The 22,045-nt window shown below is 45.7% G+C and overlaps 1 protein-coding gene across 4 annotated transcripts in view; it reads left to right on the top strand.

The window, feature by feature from the left end:
• LOC141052853 (serpin B4-like) overlaps positions 1-22,045 on the top strand; it is a 58,161-nt gene that overhangs the window by 487 nt on the left and 35,629 nt on the right. The window contains exons 2-5 of one of the 4 annotated variants that reach the window (XM_073550158.1): positions 9,028-9,205; positions 17,975-18,055; positions 18,192-18,311; positions 20,883-20,994. In XM_073550158.1, the coding sequence (XP_073406259.1) occupies positions 9,038-9,205; positions 17,975-18,055; positions 18,192-18,311; positions 20,883-20,994 (481 nt within the window). In that variant the 5' untranslated portion in view covers positions 9,028-9,037. The remainder of the gene's footprint in view (positions 1-9,027; positions 9,206-17,974; positions 18,056-18,191; positions 18,312-20,882; positions 20,995-22,045) is intronic. The other 3 variants (XM_073550159.1, XM_073550160.1, XM_073550161.1) reach the window with 3 other exon arrangements.

The raw sequence follows: 22,045 nt of genomic DNA, 5'->3' as shown, positions 1-22,045 counted from the left end.
TCATGTCTTTGGAGCAGCATGATGCTGTGAAGCATGAATTATAATGGGTATGTCTGCTCTTCATGTGTAGTCTGCAGAGCACAAGGACAGCACATGTCCGTGTAATTTGCACATCTGATCGACCCCTTAGGCCAGGGGTCAGACAAGCATATGAAATATTGTCCAATTTTCGTCCAGAAAACTCGGCTGATTTTCATCTATGTGTATCCATATTTTATGTCCATGCGCCATCCGTATTTATACATCAAAATTTTTAAACGTACATAATTAAATATATCTTCATGTATAATTTACAAATGAATAATAGCAATGTATCTATAAAAAATGGATGGAGTACGAAGGTTCTCTGTGGGATCTGATTTTTTTTTACGCACTCGTAGACTAAATGGGCAAGTCTCATCCAATATACAGTGCAGATCTATTTTTTTTCACATGGCCACTTAGTCCACGAGAGAAGACCGTCACCTGGAAACCTGGTCAGTGTGCTGTCCGAACAGGACACATCCATATATTGCAATTGTATAAACGAGCCCTTAGTTCCATATAAGCCAATAAAATCCAGTTGAGAATAATTTGGTATATAAAATGTGTGAGCAAATGTCAAAACAGTAGTATCATCTGCAGTATTTCGTGCCATGCAAGCACACATTTAATTTTAACCGAATACACAATTGTATCAATTTGAAAATCCACAAGAATCAATATGATGCGGTTGTGAGCAATAATTGTTCTTATTTGCTCATGTCATCTAATAATCATAAAAATAATAATGTAAAATCTGCCCAGCATGTGTTAATAAGACAAAGAGCTACTTTTTTATTAAAATAGAAGCAATAAAGATCAGCTCACCTCCTCTCCAGTCCCCCCGTGCAGATCATGCAGTGCTGCAAGTAGTATGAAGGTGAAGCAGAAGTCCAGCGAGGGTGATATCCATAAAAAATAACTTTTATTCCATTTTCATTAAAAGCACATAAGTCCAAAATCCATCTTTATATCCAGAGACACAAAAAAGGGTAATTCCTACCAGTGACAGTCATAGACTTAAAGTGCATTTAAAATCATAAGCGTTTCAGCGGTCGTGCCACCTTAATCGCTGGACTTCTGCTTCACCTACTTTTTTATTGGTTTATAAACCGTGCTTGAGTCAGATTCAAACAACAAAGCTTGATGCAGTTTTAATTTCTAAAAAAAAAAAGAATAAGTGTAATGAAAAGGCCCAGTCGTGATGAATCAGGGCCTTATAGTTTTGGTAACTAGTTGGATTTTTTGATCCAGTTCCAACTTTGCACAGGAAAACAATGTGAAATCAAAAGCACAACCTATAACATTGCATGAAAAATGAAAATGTTTTGTTTAAAATCAATGAGGGAAAGAAAACAAAGTTGGCGAAAAAGAAAATACCATAAAGTACCATTAAAACTTGTTACTTCAAGTTTTTATTAAAAATAATCTGTCAGCAGGATTTTGCTATGTAATCTCATCTGGGAGCTGCATGATGTAAGGGCAGAGACCCTGATTCCAGGAATGTGACACTTACTAGACTGCTTTGTGCAGCTTTGATAAAATCCATATATTTTCTGCTGTAGATGCAGCAGTGCTATGAATGTTGAGCCCTGTATAACTCCGCCCACATCCCTGATTGTCAGCTCTCTCTGTACAACGTCGAAAGCTGCTAACCAGTGGTTATGGCTGTGTTACCAGATTAGCTGGAGTAGCTTGCATGAGATCACCTAGTACTGCAAAATATGCAAAACAGAAGCCGCGGCAGTGCTATGAATGTTGAGCCCTGTATAACTCCGCCCACATCCCTGATTGTCAGCTCTCTCTGTACAACGTCGAAAGCTGCTAACCAGTGGTTATGGCTGTGTTACCAGATTAGCTGGAGTAGCTTGCATGAGATCACCTAGTACTGCAAAATATGCAAAACAGAAGCCGCGGAGACACCATCACATGTTTCTCAAAGCAAGCAATGACTAGCCAGGTCTTTCCCCGGGAAGGAACAACCACGGGAAGGGCAGTCTCCAATGAAGTAAACCACCTATGCCAAAACATGGTATCCATCCACAGACAGCTGTTTCGGGGTATTTGCCCCTCATCAGTGTGGAGTAGGAAACTGGCTAGTAGGAGCAATGCCTAGTAGAAGACTGTGTAAAATGAGGATGATTGACCTCATGGAGATCAACATCCAACACTGCGGAGACACCATCATGTGTTTCTCAACGCAGTGATTCTAGAGCACTGCCCCCATCCCTTATGGGAAATATGCAAAATATGCAAAACAGAAGCCACGGAGACACCATCACATGTTTCTCAACGCAAGCAATGACTAGCCAGGTCTTTCCCCGGGAAGGAACAACCACAGGAAGGGCAGTCTCCAATGAAGGAAACCACCTATGCCAAAACATGGTATCCATCCACAGACAGCTGTTTCGGGGTATTTGACCCTCTTCAGTGTGGAGTAGGAAACCAGCTGTCTGTGGATGGATACCATGTTTTGGCATAGGTGGTTTCCTTCATTGGAGACTGCCCTTCCCGTGGTTGTTCCTTCCCGGGGAAAGACCTGGCTAGTCATTGCTTGCGTTGAGAAACATGTGATGGTGTCTCCGCGGCTTCTGTTTTGCATATTTTGCATATTTCCCATAAAGGATGGGGGCAGTGCTCTAGAATCACTGCGTTGAGAAACACGTGATGGTGTCTCCGCAGTGTTGGATGTTGATCTCCATGAGGTCAATCATCCTCATTTCACCTAGTATTGCAGTGATAATCTCCTGCTGATAAAACACTCATTGTGTTGAAACTACAGCAAACAACCTACTGAATGACATCACTTGAATCATGCTTTCTGCTCCTATATTATACTGCTCTCAGATTAATTAGCAAAAAAATGCTGGCAGATTCCCTTCAAAGACTTTCTTGTGTACAAGATGTGTACTTTTTGTTACTAAATCACTGGTATATTATTTTTGGATAATCACTTGAAGGAAAGCAGAAAAGTACTTGTATACCTTTGCTTCGATGTATAAGCCTTTATAGCTTTTATTTGTATGCTTTGTTATGCACTTATTGATGAGCCAAATAAAGAGTAATAATGTCCATGAATATCTGTATTGTTTCTCTTGTATACCAGTTATCTATAATAACGCTGTAAGCGTCACTCTGTCCGAAGTCTTTATAGACTGCGCAAGTGCGACGCGCCTGCGCAGTCTAGCTCCAGACAGAATGAGGCAGCCAGTGGTGAGGAGTGTGTATGGCGCCGGAGATGGCGGTACCATACACACTGCATACCGCCATCTCCGACGCCATACTTACTTACCTGACCGGGAGGAGCGTTGCCGCGGCGCTTCTCTTTGGCCGGAGACTGGGGCAGGAGTACGGCCGGAATCGCGCATGCGCATAGCGCGATCTGGCGCCATTTTACTGAACACACACTTGCAGTGTGTCTTCAGCAATATGACGCCGGACAGCGCTATGGGCATGCGTGTACTCCGGCGCCAGACTCCTCCCCCAGCCTCCAGCAGAATGTGGTGACAGCGCTGGAGCACAGGAAAGAAGGGTGAGTATAAATGATTTTTTTTTTTTTGTATGTGTGTAATTTTAATAGGAGTGAGGGGACCATGCATACCAGGATAGGGGAGGTGAGAGGACCATGCTTACCAGGATAGGGGGGTGAGAGGACCATGCATACCAGGATTGGGGGATGAGGGGTACCATGCATACCAGGATAGGGGGTCATACATACCAGAATAGGGATGAGGGAGTACCATGCATACCAGGATAGGTAAAAGGACCATGCTTACCAGGATTGGGGGATGACAGGACCATGCATACCAGGATGGGGGGGGTGAGAGGACCATGCATACCAGAAATGGGGGATGAAGGGTACCATGCATACCAGGATAGGGGGATGAGGGGTACCATGCATACCAGGATTGGGGGATGAGGGGTACCATGCATACCAGGATTGGGGGATGAGGGGTACCATGCATACCAGGATTGGGGGTCATACATACCAGGATAGGGATGAGGGAGTACCATGCATACCAGGACTGGGGGAAAAGGGGTACCATGCATACCAGGATTAGGGGATGAAGGGTACCATGCATACCAGGATTGGGGGATGAGGGGTACCATGCATACCTGGATAGGGGGTGAGGGGACCATGCTTACCAGGATTGGGGGGTGAGAGGACCATGCATACCAGGATTGGGGGATGAGGGTACCATGCATACCAGGATAGGTGAAAGGACCATGCTCACCAGGATTGGGGGATGACAGGACCATGCATACCAGGATAGGGGGGTGAGAGGACCTAGCATACCAGGATTGGGGGATGAGGGGTACCATGCATACCAGGATTGGGGGATGAGGGGTACCATGCATACCAGGATTGGGGGATGAGGGGTACCATGCATACCAGGATAGGGGGTGAGGGGACCATGCATACCAGGATAGGGGGGTGAGAGGACCATGCATACCAGTATTGGGGATGAGGGGTACCATGCATACCAGGATTGGGGGATTAGGGGTACCATGCATACCAGGATTGGGGGATGAAGGGTACCATGCATACCAGGATTGGGGGATGAAGGGTACCATGCATACCAGGATTGGGGGTGAGGGGACCATGCATACCAGGATTGGGGGTGAGGGAGTGCCATGCATACCAGGATTGGGGGGTGAGAGGACATGTATACCTGGATAGGGGGTGAGGGGACCATGCATACCAGGATCGGGGGGTGAGAGAACCATGCATACCAGGATAGGGGTGAGGGGGCCATGCATACCAGGATAGGGGAGGTGAGGGGACTATGCATACCACGAAAGGGGGGTGAGGGGACCATGCATACCACGAAAAGGGAGGTGAGGGGACCATGCATACCAGGATGAAGAATGGGGTGCCATGCATACCAGGATTGGGGGGTGAGGGGACCATGCATACCAGGATGAAGAATGGGGTGCCATGCATACCAGGATTGGGGAGGTGAGAGGACCATGCATACCAGGATTGGGGGATGAGGGGTACCATGCATACCAGGATTAGGGGATGAGAGGTATCATGCATACCAGGATAGGGGATGAGGGGACCATACATACCAGGATAGGGATGAGGGAGTACCATCCATACCAGGATTGAGGGATGAGGGGTACCATGCATACCAGGATAGGGGGTGAGGGGACCATGCATTCCAGGGTAGGGATGAGGGAGTACCATGCATACCAGGATTGGGGGGTGAGAGGACCATGCATACCAGGATTGGGGAATGAGGGGTACCATGCATACCAGGATTGGGGGATGAGAGGACTATGCATACCAGGATAGGGGGTGAGGGGACCATACATTCCAGGATAGGGATGAGGAAGTATCATGCATACCAGGATTGAGGGATGAGGGGTACCATGCATACCAGGGTAGAGGGTGAGGGGACCATGCATTCCAGGGTAGGGATGAGGGAGTACCATGCATACCAGGATTGGGGGGTGAGAGGACCATGCATACCAGAATTGGGGGATGAGGGGTACCATGCATACCAGGATTGGGGGATGGGAGGACTATGCATACCAGGATAGGGGGTGAGGGGGCCATGCATACCAGGATTGGGGGAGAGGGGACCATGCATACCAGGATTGGGGGATGAGGGGTACCATGCATACCAGGATAGGGGGTCATACATACCAGGATAGGGATGAGGGAGTACCATGCATACCAGGATTGGGGGAAAAGGGGTACCATGCATACCAGGATTAGGGGATGAAGGGTACCATGCATACTAGGATTGGGGGGTGAGGGTACAATGCATACCAGGATAGGACTGAGGGGTGCTATGCGTACCACTATAGGAGGGTGGCAGCACATACCAGGATGGGAGAAGAACGGGTTCATAGCTAGTTAATATATTATATCTGAAGTGTTCACATGTTTCTATATGTTTTATTTTTATACATTCTTCCGCCACCCTAACAAAAGGCTTCATTTATATTTGTAGGTGATGATTTCATGACAGGTGAGACATTGATGTACGGTTAGAACACATTTCTGACACACCTGTACTGGATAAGCCAGTTTTCTTTTGTACTTCTGTTATACTGGGAAAACAGCAATCCAGCTATTCTCAGAAATCAATAAGTGAAAAAGAAATTACAAAATTAAAGAATAAAATAGTCTTCTTTGAGTCTGAAGGGAAAATTACAATAGGAAAACTTTTTTTTTTGCATTTTGAAATTGCTCATTAAATTAATACATTTTGATCTATAAAATATAAAGATAAGACAGCAGTATAACTGGTGTAGTTGTGAATTGCAACGTGCTGGACTCACATATAAATGGATCGATTCAACATTCGCATTTCTTTAAGTCACTTTTATTTTTTTGCCTAGGGACTTTCATTGACTTTTTTTGCTCCACATTTTTCAAAATGGTACACATGGTTCAAGAATTTAGCACAAAATCAAAAATGCTTTTTTTTTACCCATTTTTGCAACTTTTTAGTTAAGAAAATAACACTTATTGTGAAATAGAGCAACAATTGGATCCAAAAGAGCAGACATTCGGTGCATAAAATCAATCCATTAGGGACTAGAATACATTTAAACCAAATTCTGAGACCTATAATTTGTTGTAAAAGTAACACCAGAAAAGCCTGCCGCATTAGTTGGCTTTAATTTTTTGTTTTTTAAAAGACTTTCTCTGTTCATATTGGTAACTCTGTTTTTGGCCCGGATTAAGTCCTTTTCTGGATATCCTCTTTTGATTAATTTATTGCAAGTTTTATTAGATTCCTCTAAAAAGGTAGAGAGATTGCTACAGTTACGTCTTAGTCTTATTATTTCCCCATAAGGGATTTTTTTTACAACATGCTTAGGATGGCAAGAACTTGCCATGAGAGTAGAATTACTTGCTGTGGGTTTGTAAAAAGGGGAGATATTTACCAGATGTTTATCAGTATCTGCAGACAAAGTTAAATCCAAAAAATTAATGGAAAAAAACATATGAAAAAAGGTGAATTTTAGATTAAACCCATTGTTGTTAATATAATTGACAAACTCCTTTGCTTCCTCCTGTGTACCCCCCACACCAGCAATATCTATATAACGACCATACCATAAAATTTTATTACTATAAGGATTATCGTCATTATATAGAAATAATTCTTCCCAATGCGCCATAACGATGTTTGCCAGTGACGGTGAAAATTTGGCCCCCATGCTTACTCCACTCTTGTCAATGGGGAATAAAAGTCGGCATTGAGTGGATGAATGTCACCCGCTCAATGCCGACTTTTATTTCCCATTGACTTGCATTGGGTCGGGTTTCAGACGAAACTCCGACTTTTTTTGCCCTAGTCGGACCAGTTTCATTCGACTCAAATTTTGTTTCACGAAACCCGATCCGACCAAAGTCGCTCAACTCTACTTACCACAATTCTGTCTTTGGCCAGTTCCTTTGACCTCATGATTCTCATTTGGTCTGACATGCACTGTGAGCTGTGAAGTCTTATATAGACAAATGCGATGCAGTGGCCATGGAGAAAATGGCCACTGGGGGCAGTGCATGCTCAGATTGAGATCTCGGTGATGAGATCTCGTCCCAAGATCTCAGTCAGGAGATGACATCTCGGGGCAAGATGTCGTTGTTAAGATCTCAATCTGAGCATGCGCTGCCCCGGCGGCCATTTTCCCGGAGGCCACCGCATTGCAGCAATGGATGTGCGGGGCCTCCGGGCTTTCACAAAATTCCGGCGGAGTTCCCCCCTGCACCACAGGGCACCACCACCGTACCTGCCGCACCTGCTGCGCCAGCCGCACGAGCCTAGGAAGGGAGTGTGATCATCGCCCGGCAGCGTTGGACCAGGGCCGCTGCAGAATTGCCAGACTCCTGCTGCTGCCACAGTATTTGTAAGTATATTCCAACTATAAGACGCACCTCAATTTTCCTCCAAAATTTTGGTAGGGAAATGTGCGTCTAAGGCTGGTTTCACATTTGCGCATTTTACATGCAGCGCACGGCGCCGCTAAGCCCCGCCCCCTGCCCGCCCCATCTGGTCATCGCCTCCTACTTTTGAAGGTGCGCCGAGCGCGCCAACATGCAACATGGTGCGTTCGGCGCACACCGGCGCACCTTCAAAAGTGCGCAGCGCATGCCAAAATCCTACTAGCGCATGGCCAGCGCAGGGTCTGCGCACCCTATGCTAAAGATAGGGTGCGCAGATCGCATGCAGCCGTGTGCGATAGTAGGAGGCGATGACCGGATGGGGCAGGCAGGGGGCGGGGCTTAGCGGTGTCGTGCACGGCATGTAAAATGCGCGAATGTGAAACCAGCCTTATGGTCCGAAAAGTACATTAATGTGAAAAAATGAATTTTTCTGAATTTACCAAATGGCTCCATTGAAACAGAGTGTAAAATTTAAAGGGGTCTGAATACATATACACAGTGTATATATATATATATTCATAGCACAGTGTATTTGGTTGCTTTTGACACACTTTTCTAAATAGATCTGAGGTCCGCCCTATTTCCATAATTATTCAGATTTCAGATGTCCTATTTCCAGAATTATTCAAATTTCAGAAAATGAGTGATATATATGTTCCATAAAGTTGGTATAAGGACTAACCATGTCTTTTTACCATCACTGAAACATACAACCATGTTTCAAAGTATTTTATAGCAAGAATAAATTGATAAATCTATTCAACAGAACTGCAAACACCCGGTTTCCATTCACAAAGCAAATGATAAAACATCAGTTGCCTGCAGCCACCACTAGATGGCGTTCAGAACACATGGATTAAAAAAAAAAGCTGTAAAATCTCTATTCCTTGAATTCCCTCTAGTGGAGGATGTAAGAAATTATTATGAGATAGTGGGAGATTTATGAGAACTGGAATTTGGGATGCACAGTGCATAACACCTCTCTGTATTAAATGTGTCCAAACTTGGAATATGCTTGAAGCTAAATAATAGTAATGATAATAATATACAGTACATACAATGTAAAATAACTATCATTATTTTCATATGTTGAATAGTTAGAACACAATGGGTTCGATCAGCAAAAGCATCAATCAACTTTCACTTGACCTTAACAATGAATTGAGGATCTTAGAGAGTGATAAAAACATTGCAATATCACCAGCAAGTATCTCTACAATGTTGTCATTATTGCTGCTTGGGTCCAGAGGAGAGTCATCCGCTCAAATAAAGAAGGTAAATCAATCCTTAGAAATTAGAGTTTATATTTTTACTATTAAAATTAAAAAGAAATAAAAACAAGTTATATATAACAATTTTCATATAGTACCCTGAGGATAGGGAATATAAAAGGGACAGCACCGCGCAGGATCTAAGTGCAATATTAAAAATGTCCCAAATAAAAATACAAAGCTGATGCACTCACCAAGTTGAGGTTGAAGGAACAGCGTATTGGCCCTGGGGGAATGTCCCAAACCAAGGTCCCAATTAATTGGTTTGCTGCACAGCTCCTGGTCAACTGGACGATCCTCAGTCGTCCGCAGGTACAAGACAAAAGAAAAAAAAATCCAGTCTGATGCCGGCGCTCCCGAAAAAAGTGAAATGTGAGAGATCGGTTTACTTAAAAAAAATTTTTTTAAAGATTTTTATTCTGAAGTGTAACAGTAAAAACAAACTTTTGGATTATTGGACGCATGATTATTGAGAGCAAACTCAGCTAATGGTAGATTTTCCGACCACATCTCCTGATTGTCTGCTAAAAAACATCTCAAAAACTGCTCAACGTCATTGTTCTTCTTCTCGGTCTGTCCATTGGACTCCGGATGATAACCCGACGAAAATGACAAATGAACCTTAAGTCTGTCACAAAAGGCACGGCAAAATCGAGCCACAAACTGTGGTCCCCTATCGGAGACAATGTCCGTGGTAACACCATGGAGTCTGACAATCTCTTTCACAAATGCCCTGGCAAGTGTCTTAGCGCAGGCTAATTTATTGAACGGGACCAGATGACACATCTTACTAAACCGGCCCACCACAACCCAGATGACAGAAAAACCCTCAGAGACTGGCAGGTCGGTGATAAAATCCATTGCAAGATACGTCTACGGGGAACTAGGAACCTCTAACGGGCACAGAAACCCTGCCGCTGGAGAATGAGAAGCCGTACACCTAGCGCACACGGTACACTGACGCACCCACTTGATGATTTCTCTTAGCCACCCCGGCCACCAAAAACTCCGACCGATTGACTTTCTAGTTTCGGCAGTCCCTGGAAGACTCATGACATTCCGTAAACAAAGTTCTCCTCAGGGCTTTAGGCACAAATAATTTCCCATACGGAGTGTTAGTTGATGCCGCATCCTGGGCTTTAAGAATATTATTTTCCAACTCAGAACCTAAAGCTGCCACCACCACCCCTTTCTGCAGAATAGATTCCTCCTTTTCAGTATTAACCGCTGGGGAGAAACTTCGAGACAAAGCATCAGCTTTAACATTCTTTGTCCTAGGGATATATGTCACAGAGAAATGGAACCGAGCAAAAAACAATGCACACCTTGCTTGACTAGCATTCAAACATTTAGCAGCATCCAGATAGATCAGATTCTTATAATCAGTAAAGACTTGTATAGGATGTCTAGCGCCGAAAAATATCGGCAATGCTCAATCACAAGCTTAATAGCCAGCAATTCTCTGTTCCCAACAGCAGCAGTTGAGCTCCGCCTCTGAAAATTTCTTAGGCTACTTGCACACTTGCATTATGAGGTGCAGCGCTCGGCCGCCGCTAAGCTCTGCCCCCTGCCGTGCCCCCTCCGGTCAGCTCCTCCTATGGCCGCATGATGCTGCATGTGACCTGCATACCCTATATTTAACGCTGGGTACGTAGGCCGTGTGCTGGTATGCTTTTGCTGGAGCATACGCCCTTTTGGAGCTGCGAAAGCATACCAACGCACGGCCTTTGTACCCAACGCTAAATATAGGGTTCGCAGGTCACATGCAGCTTCATGCGCCCACAGGAGGAGCTGACTGGAGGGAGCGTAGCAGGGTGCGGAGCTTAGCAGCGGCCGAGCGCTGCACCTCATTACGCAAGTGTGCAAGTAGCCTTACAAAAGAATGCACAGGGATGTACCCCATCCTCTCCGTCCTGTGACAGAACAGCCCCCACTCCTACTGATGAGGCATCCACTTCTACCAGAAAGGGCTTAGCCTCTTCTGTCTGGATCAAAACAGGAGCAGAGCTAAACTTCTCCTTGAGATGCTCAATGGCCTTAACAGCCTCAGGGGACCATTGGGCAGTATTGGCACCCTTCTTAGTCAGATCAGTAAGGGGTTTGGCGATAACAGAAAAATTCTTTATGAATTTTCTGTAATAATTAGCCCCAAGAATCTCTGAATTGACTTCAAGCATTCAGGTCTAGGCCACTCCAATACCGCCTGAACCTTCACCGGATCTATCTCAAACGCATCACTGGAAACAATGTACCCCAAAAAGCTAATTTTCTGTACCGAAAACTCGCATTTCTCCTGTTTAGCAAAGTGTGTGTTTTCTCTCATAATCTGCAGAACATCGTGGACTCTCTGCCAATACAACTCCAGATCGGGCGAGTAGATCAATATATCATCCAAATAAACGATAACACTCCTACCGATCAATGGCCTCAGAATATGGTTGATGAAATTTTGAAAGAACGCCGGAGCATTTGTAAGGCTGAAAGGCATTACTAGACACTCAAAATGACCTTCTTGGGTATTAAAGGCTGCCTTCCATTCATCGCCTTCTTTAATCTGCAGCAAATTATATGCCCCACGGAGATCAATCAAGAACCACTTGGCTCCAACTAATTGGTTAAACAAATCCGGAATTAGCGGCAAGGGGTAAGGATTGCGCACAGTGATCTTTTTAATCTCCCTGAAATCCAGACACGGCCTAAGACCCCCATCTTTCTTTTTGACAAAAAAGAATCCCACAGCCACAGGGGACTTGGAGGGTCTTCTATGACTTGCAGCAAGACTAGTCTGCAGGTATTCCTTTAAGGCATCCCTCTCGGGGATTGTCAGATTAAATAAACTACTCTTAGAGAAAATAGCACCTGGGACGAACTCAATAGCACAATCATAATCTCTATGCAGTGGTAGAGCTTGTGACTCAACTTCAGAAAATACTTTCCAGAACTCCTGAATGGCTTCAGGTAGCTCATTTTTCACCACAGCAGCAATGTGTACATCACAACATTTCCCATAACACCCCTGACCCCAGGATCTTATAGTATTTGATGACCAGTCCAGTACAGGATTGTGCATTTTTAACGAGGGTAACCCCAGGATGAGTGGAAAAGGCAATTTATCAAGTACAAGCAAATCTAAAGATTCCTGGTGCTCCATATTCACAGTGAGTGGAAAACCGGTGACGTTTCGAGAAACGCACCCATGCTCTAGCGGAGTGTTATCAAGCGCCACTACAGAAAAAGGGGAGGATGAAGGTACAGACTCAATCTTATACTTGTCTAGAAATTGTTGATCGATCAAATTGAGTGCAGACCCACAGTCCACCATTACTTGAAAATCCATAGTATGACCATGACAGATAGAACTACCAGAAAAAGAAACTACTGCGGAGCGTAAAAATGCAATACGAACGGGAGGGTTACTCTGACCCCTTTTTTAATTTCTTTTCCTGATTTATGCAATCTTCACATTGCTTGATAAAATGGCCAGTCTTACCACAATAAAGGCATAGCCCCTCAGAGAACCTTCTCTCCCTTTCCTGGGAACGAGAGGACATCGCCCTAAGTTGCATTGGTTCCCCATAGTCCACGGGCGTCTCTTGAGTGACAGGACCCAGCAGAATTGAAGCCTTCTCCTCATTCTGCCTGTCTCTCAATCTTCTATCCACCCTGATGGCTAACTGCATGGCAGCCTCAAGTGTAGCAGGTGCAGGGTATGCAATGAGTAAGTCTTTAACCCTGTAATTCAGACCTGCTAAAAACTGACTCTTGAGTGCTGGATCATTCTAGCTGACTTCTGCAGACCATCGTCTGAACTTTGTACAATATCCCTCAGCGTCACCAAAATCCTGTTTCAGCCGTCTGAGTTGAGCCTCAGCTGTAGCAGCCTGATCCGGATCATCATATATTAACCCCATAGCAGAAAAAAACATTTCTACTGACACCAAACAAGTCTCATCTTGACGCAATGAAAATGCCCATACTTGCGGCTCCCTTCACAATAAGGACATAATAATAATCCCCACACGCTGTAATTCAGCCCCTGAAGACCTGGGTCTAAGCCGAAAATAAAGTAAACATGCATTTTTATACAAAAAAAATCCTGTCGTTTACCAGAAAAACATTCAGGCAAACCCACCTTAGACTCTTCAGGGCAGACTCCTGGGCAATTACTCACGTGCTGTTGTAAGCTGGCAACTTCCAATGTTAACCGTTGCAGGCGTTGAGCGAGATCCTGAACGATTTTTGCAGAAATCCGGGAGGTTTTTTTTAAATTTTTTATACTTTCTCGGGCTGGACAAACTGTTATGGATCTGCATCACAGGAATAGGGTAGGAGGGGGGAAAACTGACCCTGCACTACGACTAGGCTAATACACTACGATGGAGTGGGCAACACATTCCTGCGAATAGACCCACCGACGATCCTAGGTTAAGCTCAAGCGAAGACCTATAGATAGGGAAAAGGGGGTCCCTGAAAGATCTAAGGATTGGGTACAAAAACGAGTCACCTCCTAGAAGAAAACAAAGAGAAGGCTGCAGAAACAAACTGAAAACAGAGACTAAGGCTGGTTTCACATTCGCGCATTTTACATGCAGCGCACGGCGCCGCTAAGCCCCGCCCCCTGCCCGCTCCATCCGGTCATCGCCTCCTACTATCGCACACGGCTGCATGCGATCTGCGTACCCTATCTTTAGCATAGGGTGCGCAGACCGTGCGATGGCCGTGCGCTAGTAGGATTTTGGCATGCGCTGCGCACTTTTGAAGGTGCGAAAAAATGCAACATGGAGCGTTCGGCGCACACCGCCGCACCTTCAAAAGTGTGCAGCGCACGCCAAAATCCTACTAGCACATGGCCAGCGCATGGTCTGCGCACCCTATGCTAAAGATAGGGTGCGCAGATCGCATGCAGCCGTGTGCGATAGTAGGAGGCGATGACCGGATGGGGCGGGCATGGAGCGGGCAGGGGGCAGGGCTTAGCGGCGCCGTACGCTGCATGTAAAATGTGCGAATGTGAAACCAGCCTAAGACTAGCAGAACCAGAGGTCCCAGCACTGCACTAAACACACAGAAGGCAAAGCTCCAAGCCGGAACTCAAGCGAATTAACACTGTGGTCCAGTAAGGAATGGGAGATAGGTGCAGGTTAATAAAAGGTGATACAATCACCTGACCCAAGACAAACCCAGCACCAGAGGAAAAAGACCAGCAGCCAGAACACTACAAGAAAATGGCGGATAGTCACAAACTGAACAGATTCTAACAACGCTGGCACTTTGTGAAAGCCCGGAGGCCCAGCACATCCATTGCTGTGATGTGGTGACCTCCGGGAAAATGGCTGCTGGGGGTGGCGCATGCTCAGATTGAGATCTCTGCAACGAGATCTTGTCCCAAGATCTTGGAATGAGATCTCGTTGCCAAGATCTCAATCTGCTGCGATGCGGTGGCCTCCAGGAAAATGGCTGACGGGGGCGGTGCATGCTCAGATTGAGATCTCCCTTACACACTTCGCAGAGTGTAGTGCAGAGTTCAATGGTCATAGCAAAACACATCGACCTATGTGACCCAGTACTGGGAACAGTGGCGGATTAAGTGGACTATGGGCCCGGGGCTGTTCATAAAACCTGGGCCCCTGTACCCCCCTTCCCACCTGAGCGCTGCGGTCCCCGTGCGGGAATTGACAGCCGTTCGGACCGCAGCACTTGGTTTGCCGCGGGTCCATGCGGAAAACCCGCCACCATTCCACCACGTGTGGACATGGCCTAAAAAGACATTGCACATAAGCTGTAGGCCTACGGCCAATATGCACAAAATCGCCCAACGTGATCCTGGCCATAGGGGATCCACTTTAATGTCCCCACTTTAATTTGAAGTCCCCTTACTTCATCCATTGCAGTCCCCTATCACCCACTCACTTCATCTGCAGTGCCGCTTCATCACTTGCAGCCCCTTATCCCCCCTTCCATTTTATCATGTGCAGTCCCCTTCCCCCCCAACTTCATGTGCAGCCCCACTCCCCCATCATCATGTGCAGTTAATTTTACCCCCACATCATGTGCAGTCCCCCTTACCCCCAATTCATCATGTGCAGTCCCCCTTACCCCCAATTTATCATGTGCAGTCCCCCTTACCCCCAATTCATCATGTGCAGTCCCCCTTACCCCCAATTCATCATGTGCAGTCCCTCTTACCCCCAATTCATCATGTTCAGTCCCACTTACCCCTTAATTCATCATGTGCAGTTCCCCTTACCCCCAATTCATCATGTGCAGTCCCACTTACCCCTTAATTCATCATGTGCAGTCCCACTTACCCCTTAATTCATCATGTGCAGTCCCACTTACCCCTTAATTCATCATGTGCAGTCCCACTTACCCCTTAATTCATCATGTGCAGTCCCCCTTATCCCCCACTTCATCATGTGCAGCCCCACTTATCCCCCACTTCATCATGTGCAGCCCCACTCACCCCCCCTTCATCATATGCAGCCCCACTCACCCCCCCTTCATTATGTGCAGCCCCACTCACCCCCTTCATCATGTGAAGCCCCCACTCATCCTCCCTTCATCCTGTGAAGCCCCCACTCACCCCCTTCATCCTGTACAACCCCAGTCACCCTCCTTCATCATATACAGCCCCCAGTCACCCCGTCATCATATACAGCCCCCAGTCACCCCCCTTCATCATATACAGCCCCCAGTCACCCCCGTCATCATATACAGCCCCCAGTCACCCCCCTTCATCATATACAGCCCCCAGTCACCCCCCCTTCATCATATACAGGCCCCAGTCACCCCCCTTCATCATATACAGCCCCCAGTCACCCCCCCTTCATCATATACAGCCCCCAGTCACCCCCCTTCATCATATACAGCCCCCAGTCACCCCCCTTCATCATATACAGCCCCCAGTCACCCCCCTTCATCATATACAGCCCCCAGTCACCCCCCCTTCATCATATACAGCCCCCAGTCACCCCCCTTCATCATATACAGCCCTCAGTCACCCCCCCTTCATCATATACAGCCCCCAGTCACCCCCCCTTCATCATATACAGGCCCCAGTCACCCCCCCTTCATCATATACAGGCCCCAGTCACCCCCACTTCATTGTGTACAGCCCCCACTCACCCCCTCCCCCATTTAATTCATTTTATAAATAAAAAAAAATAAAAAAAGTTCCCCATACTTAGCTCACAGCCGGCTCGCTCCCCAGCAGTGCCTCTGCTTTCAGCATCCTCCGGGACATGTCGGCGCGTGCACGATGACGTCATCGCGCACACCCGACATCTGACCCGGAAGTACAGCCGGAGCTGAGCAGCCGTCAAGGTGACGGCCGTGCACAGCTCCTGGCCCCTCATAGAATGTGACGCGGGCGGCTGTCTGCTGCCGGCGGCGTCACAGCACAGGGCACGGCCGGCCCTGTACAGGTGCTGGGGGAGCGGTCCGGGGGGCATTTGCCTCTCTGCCACCCGGCCCAGCCCGCCCCTGCCCCTGGGCCCCCAAAAAACCTTGGGCCCGGGGCGACCGCCCCATCCGCCCCTATTAAGATCCGCCATTGACTGGGAAGATGGTGGTCCTCAACTTAACCTATTATTCTGCAGAAACGTTCCTCTCAAGTTTTGTGCCACCATCCGCAACTGAAATGTTTGTGCCTCTGTCATATAATGCAGATGACAATAAATGGTCCCAAGTTGCTCCAAGATATGGCGATACACAGTCTTAGATTAACAACAATTCACTCAACTTCAGAAGGTCTACAATTGTTAGGGCTGGCGGAACGCACCAAATTATAAAATAGTTGGTGCGTTCGCAGCCCGGGGTCCACCGTGCAGAGGTGGTACACTGCTGCTAAGTAATGGCGGAAGAATTAAGCAGTGTGAAACCAGTCACACGTGGGTTACGTCACCCAATGTGAACAGGGGCGAACTCTGTTAATGCACAGAGCCACACAACCGCTGAACGTAGATGCCGGAGCCTGTTAAGCTCACAGAGCCCGGCCAAAAGAGCGCACAGTGTACGGCCACAGAACTCTACCCCAAGGACACGGGGTTAGAATCCTTCTAGGCACACTGAACGCGTGGCGTCGCTGCCGTGACTGCCGCTATAGACGCTGGCTATGGAGCACATGCACTGAGGTGTGCCGAGTCCCTGGTGAGGACTGATGCCTGACTCAACCTCTGTCATACCTATGCCTAAGCCTGTGAGCTAGCAAGCTAGGCTGCACAACACATGCATACCAAGGGTAGGGGTTTCTTAATGAGTCATTCACCAGAGACATTCATGCGTGCATACATCACTCACTCCACATAGTCTGTAAATACAGCCTTATCCTTAACCTTTTATAGCCGCGAGCGTCCGGGACCGTCCTTGCTTCTCGGATGGGCCAATCTGAACAGGAGAAGGACCTGAGCACGTGACCTTCGATATCCAATGGGAGATCACTCCACGGGCATGCTCAGTGGTCCGACATGGGGACTTAGTCCCTGGAGAATCTCGCTGCTGAGCAGCATGTATTGTCATAGCTGCGCCAGAGGTGGCAGCAGCAGCAAGCAAACCCATGGCGCTGGTCTGGGCAGAGTTCCTGGACCAACGAGTTTGCTGAGCAACCTCCTCTGTGGCTGTAGAGGAATGGGAGACCACTGGAAGTTAGGCTCGGGATTCTCGCTGTGCAGCGACAGAAATCCAACGCCTAACAACAATCTTGTGTCGTTAACAATTTAGCAGGCCCCAAACTGCTAACAGAATCCTTTCTAAACATCACTGTTTGTTTAATTTTCAGGTTCTGCACATCTCAGAAGCCCAAACAGCAGAAAAAGAAGGGTTTGGAAAATTATCTGCAAAAGAAATGAAAACAGACAAGGTATGGTACTATTCAGTCAAATGATTAATTTTACACTGTATTTCTTTTACAATAACAATAGAATATTGATATTATGATAATATTTATACTAAACTGATATGTTCCTTTTTTGCTACCAAAAACTGGAATTAACCAGGTCGCTGATGTGCATAACCAGTTCCACCAATTGTTACTCCAGTTAAAATCTCAAAAAAGTGACACAGTGCTGACCATTGCCAATGCAGCATTTACTCAAACTAATTTTCCTTTGGCAGAGGTAAGCTTTCTATCATAGAGTTTGCTTAATATATTGAACTGTTGGACAAAAGTGAAGGTGGAAAGTTCACTTTTTGCAATTTATTGTTACTGTCATGAATAGAGATGGGCAAACCCAAACAGTAAAGTTCGGGGTCCATACTGAACACCTAGTGTTCAGCCACGAACCCTGAACACAGAGTTTTCCAGGAAGTCCATGTTACTGTTCGGGTTTGGCACCTGAACATCGGTTGTTTCCCATGCTGTCATTTGCATGACAGAGCGAGAAACACCTGTGGCTCTGATCAGTGGTAAGATTATTACCGGCGGTCAGAGAGCTACGATTCCCACACTGTCAAATGACAATGTGAGCCAGCAGCTGTGACTGGCGGTCACAGAAGTCAACTGATGAGAGAGTACTACTCCTATTACCAACCCCCTAGTTAGATTGTAAAAAAAAAGACACAGCTTAAATAAAATACTTTATTTGAAAAAATAAGACATACGGTCCCACGCCATAATCCATGTCTGTGATATGCGATTTACAACCTAAACAACCATTCAGGTTGAAAACCATGGGAGAATGAGGTGCTGCGAGCAAAGCTTTAGTGACGAGTGATGACAACATTGAGGTTACTGCAGGTAACTGTGGCTGCATTCCCATCGGCTCTTCACTATGAGCCGGGACGATGAACTGTGGTGACCTCAATAATATCACCCTGAGCACCATGAGAAAAATTCTTTAGCAGCCTGCGAATACCAGCCCCCTGTCTGCTTTAGCTTGGATGGATGTAAAAATGGAGAGGTCCCCATGCCATTTTTCAAAATTATTTATTTGAATGATTTTAAAAAAATGGCGTGGGGATTCCTCTATTCTTGATAACCAGCCATGATAAATCTGACACCTAGGGGTTGCAGCCCGCAGCTGTCAGTGTTGCTTGCACTGGTTATCAAAAATGGAAGAGACCCCACATCATTTTTTTAATGTATTTATTTATAGCACATGCATCGGCCAATAAATACTCCCATCAGCGGCAACTGCTCTAACAGTTATCAATGGCAGCAGGTGTAGAGAGTAGTACTCTTTCATCACCCGACGCCTGTGACCAGTAATAAATTTTTTACCATCAGTCCCAACTGCCTGTCATCTAACAGCGTGGGAACCGCAGCTCTCTGACCACCAGTAATAATCTTACCGCTGATCAGAGCCTGTGTTTGCCATGCTGCTAGGCCGGTTTCACATGTCAGTGTCTCCGGTACATGTAGTGACAGTTTTCCCACGTACCGGAGACACTGACACACGTAGACCCATTCAAATGAATGAGTCTATGCAGATGTCAGCGGGTTTTCACGGGCCATGTGTCTGTGTGCAAAACATGGAGTTATGTCCGTTTTAACACAGACACATGGCCCGCAACACGTGCTGCACACATGCACACAGAGAACTGTTCACACAGTCCTCCGTGCTCACGGACGGCCTCCGGGAAGAAGCAGCTACTGTAAGCGCTGTTCCTGGCGGCTGGTGCTGACCTCGGCTAACAATCTGCTCTCCTGCTCTGCCGGCAGGAGAGCAGGATGAATTAAAACCCGACATGGGGTCCCCCTCATTTTCATAACCAACCAGACAAAACTTACAGCTGGGGGCTGCATCTCTCAGCTGTCAGCTTCAGCCAGGTTGGTTGTGAAGAATAGAGGGGTTCCCACGCTGTTTTTTTTAATTATTTAAATAAATCATTTAAAAAACCGGTGTGGGGTCCCCCCTATTTTTGACAACCAACCTGATTAAAGCCGACAGCTGAGGGCTAATATTCTCAGGCTGGTAAGGGGCCATTGATCTTGGCCCCCCACAGCCTAAAAACAGCAGCCCCCAGCTGTCCAGAAAAGGCACATCTATTAGATGCGCCTAATCTGGAGCTTTGCCCGGTTCTTCCCACTGCCCTGTAGTGGTGGCAAGTGAGGTAATAAGAGGTTAATGTCAATAAGACACAGATCCATTACTAATCCTACAGTAAAGAAAGAGTTAAATAAACACTCACACAATAAGAATAAATTATTTTAATGAAAGAATACAACACACACATTTTTATAATCTTTATTACACTGGTAATTCCTTAGCGAAGCCCTCGTTCTTCTGAAAAAAAGTTGAAAATAATAAAACAGATCTATGTATTACCTGTCCGGTGCTCAGTCATGTCCTATGGCTTATATCCATCTCGGGGGTTAATAGATTTACAGTCGGAGCGCTGCTAACACAGCCGCTGCTGACTGTAACTGACTGGGGAATGAATGGAGCAGCCGGTGCCTGCTCAGTATCTAGCGGTGACGTCACCGCTCATCACTGAGTCTGGCTCTGCTCCATTCATTCCCCAGTCAGTTACAGTGAAGATGAAGTATGTACTAATTTCACGTATTTTATGGATGGAAAATACAAAAGTGCAAAAGGATAAAATCTCCTAGTCCTTTAAGGGTTAAGTATCTGACATAAAAATATTTTCTATATTAGCAAATAAATCCCATAATTTACCAAACAAATCAAAGGTCTGTGAGGAATAAAGTTAATAATTTCAACTTATTTTTCTATCATTCACTTCAGGAATATTTGACATCTGCCGAGACACTTTATCAGGCAAAAGTTGAAACAGTAGATTTTCAAGATGATAAAACTAGGCAAAAAATAAACTCATGGGTGGAAGAGAAGACAGAAGGTGAGTTATGTTCATACTATTGTAAGCTCCAAACCAACACAAAACTGTTTCAACAAAAATTTGGAGCAATAATCTTTGAGTTTCAGATAATTACCATGTTCCAGAAATTGGCATACTTTACATAGCTGTTTCTTTATTCTTATTGCAGTAGGATGTAATATCATGTCCAGTGTTTAGCAAAGGCACAGGAGCAACAGCAGAGAGATGTCATTCAAAACATTAATAGCCACAGTTACAAGCAATCTCAACATCTCAGGGGTTACCTGGTTCTGTATCATCACACTGTTGATTTTTACAGGAGAGGGTAACTTAATAAAGGCCCTTATAGTGCTTAGGCACTCGTTCAGTGGCCTACATTGGGACTTACATCCTTATCTCTCGCAAAACGGAATTCGGACATGTGCACTGAGAGGATCATATACTATAATGGTGCCAACAAAGCGAACATGTGCCTAAATATAATGTAAAAGCAACCTTAGTCTGCAAAAGGCATCTCTCTCCCCTCCCCATATAAGTAAATAAGAAAAAAAATGTAAAAAGAAAACAAAATGGTAAAAAATAGATATACCATGGCATGTAAAATTTGGACAACCCTGGTCAAATTACTTTTATTGTGAAAGTTAAGTTGAAGATGAAATGATCTCTAAAAAGCCTGAAATTAAAAATGACACATTTCCTTCATATTTTAGGCAAAAATATATATTTTCATCTTTTACATTTTAAAATTTACAAAAAGGAAAATGGGTCAATGCAAAAGATTGGGTACCCTGCATAGTTAGTACCTAGTAGCACCCCCTTTTGCAAGTATCACAGCTTGCAAACGCTTTTTTTAGACAACCAGGAGTCTTTCAATTCTTTTTTGAGGGATTTTCATCCATTCTTCCTCAGAAAATTCTTTGAATTCAGTGAGATTCCTAGGTCGTCTTTCATGCACTGTTATTTTGAGGTCTAGTCACAGATTTGCAATGATCTTCAGATTAGAGAGTTTGACATGTGTTGGGATCATTCATTATCCATTTGTAGAAAGTATTCTCTTTTCAACTTCAGCTTT

The sequence above is a fragment of the Dendrobates tinctorius genome, unplaced genomic scaffold (assembly GCF_039654945.1).
Source record: "Dendrobates tinctorius isolate UK_male_01 unplaced genomic scaffold, ASM3965494v1 ptg000163l, whole genome shotgun sequence".
NCBI classification, from domain to species: Eukaryota; Metazoa; Chordata; class Amphibia; order Anura; family Dendrobatidae; genus Dendrobates; species Dendrobates tinctorius.
This window is presented reverse-complemented; position numbering and strand designations above follow the sequence as displayed.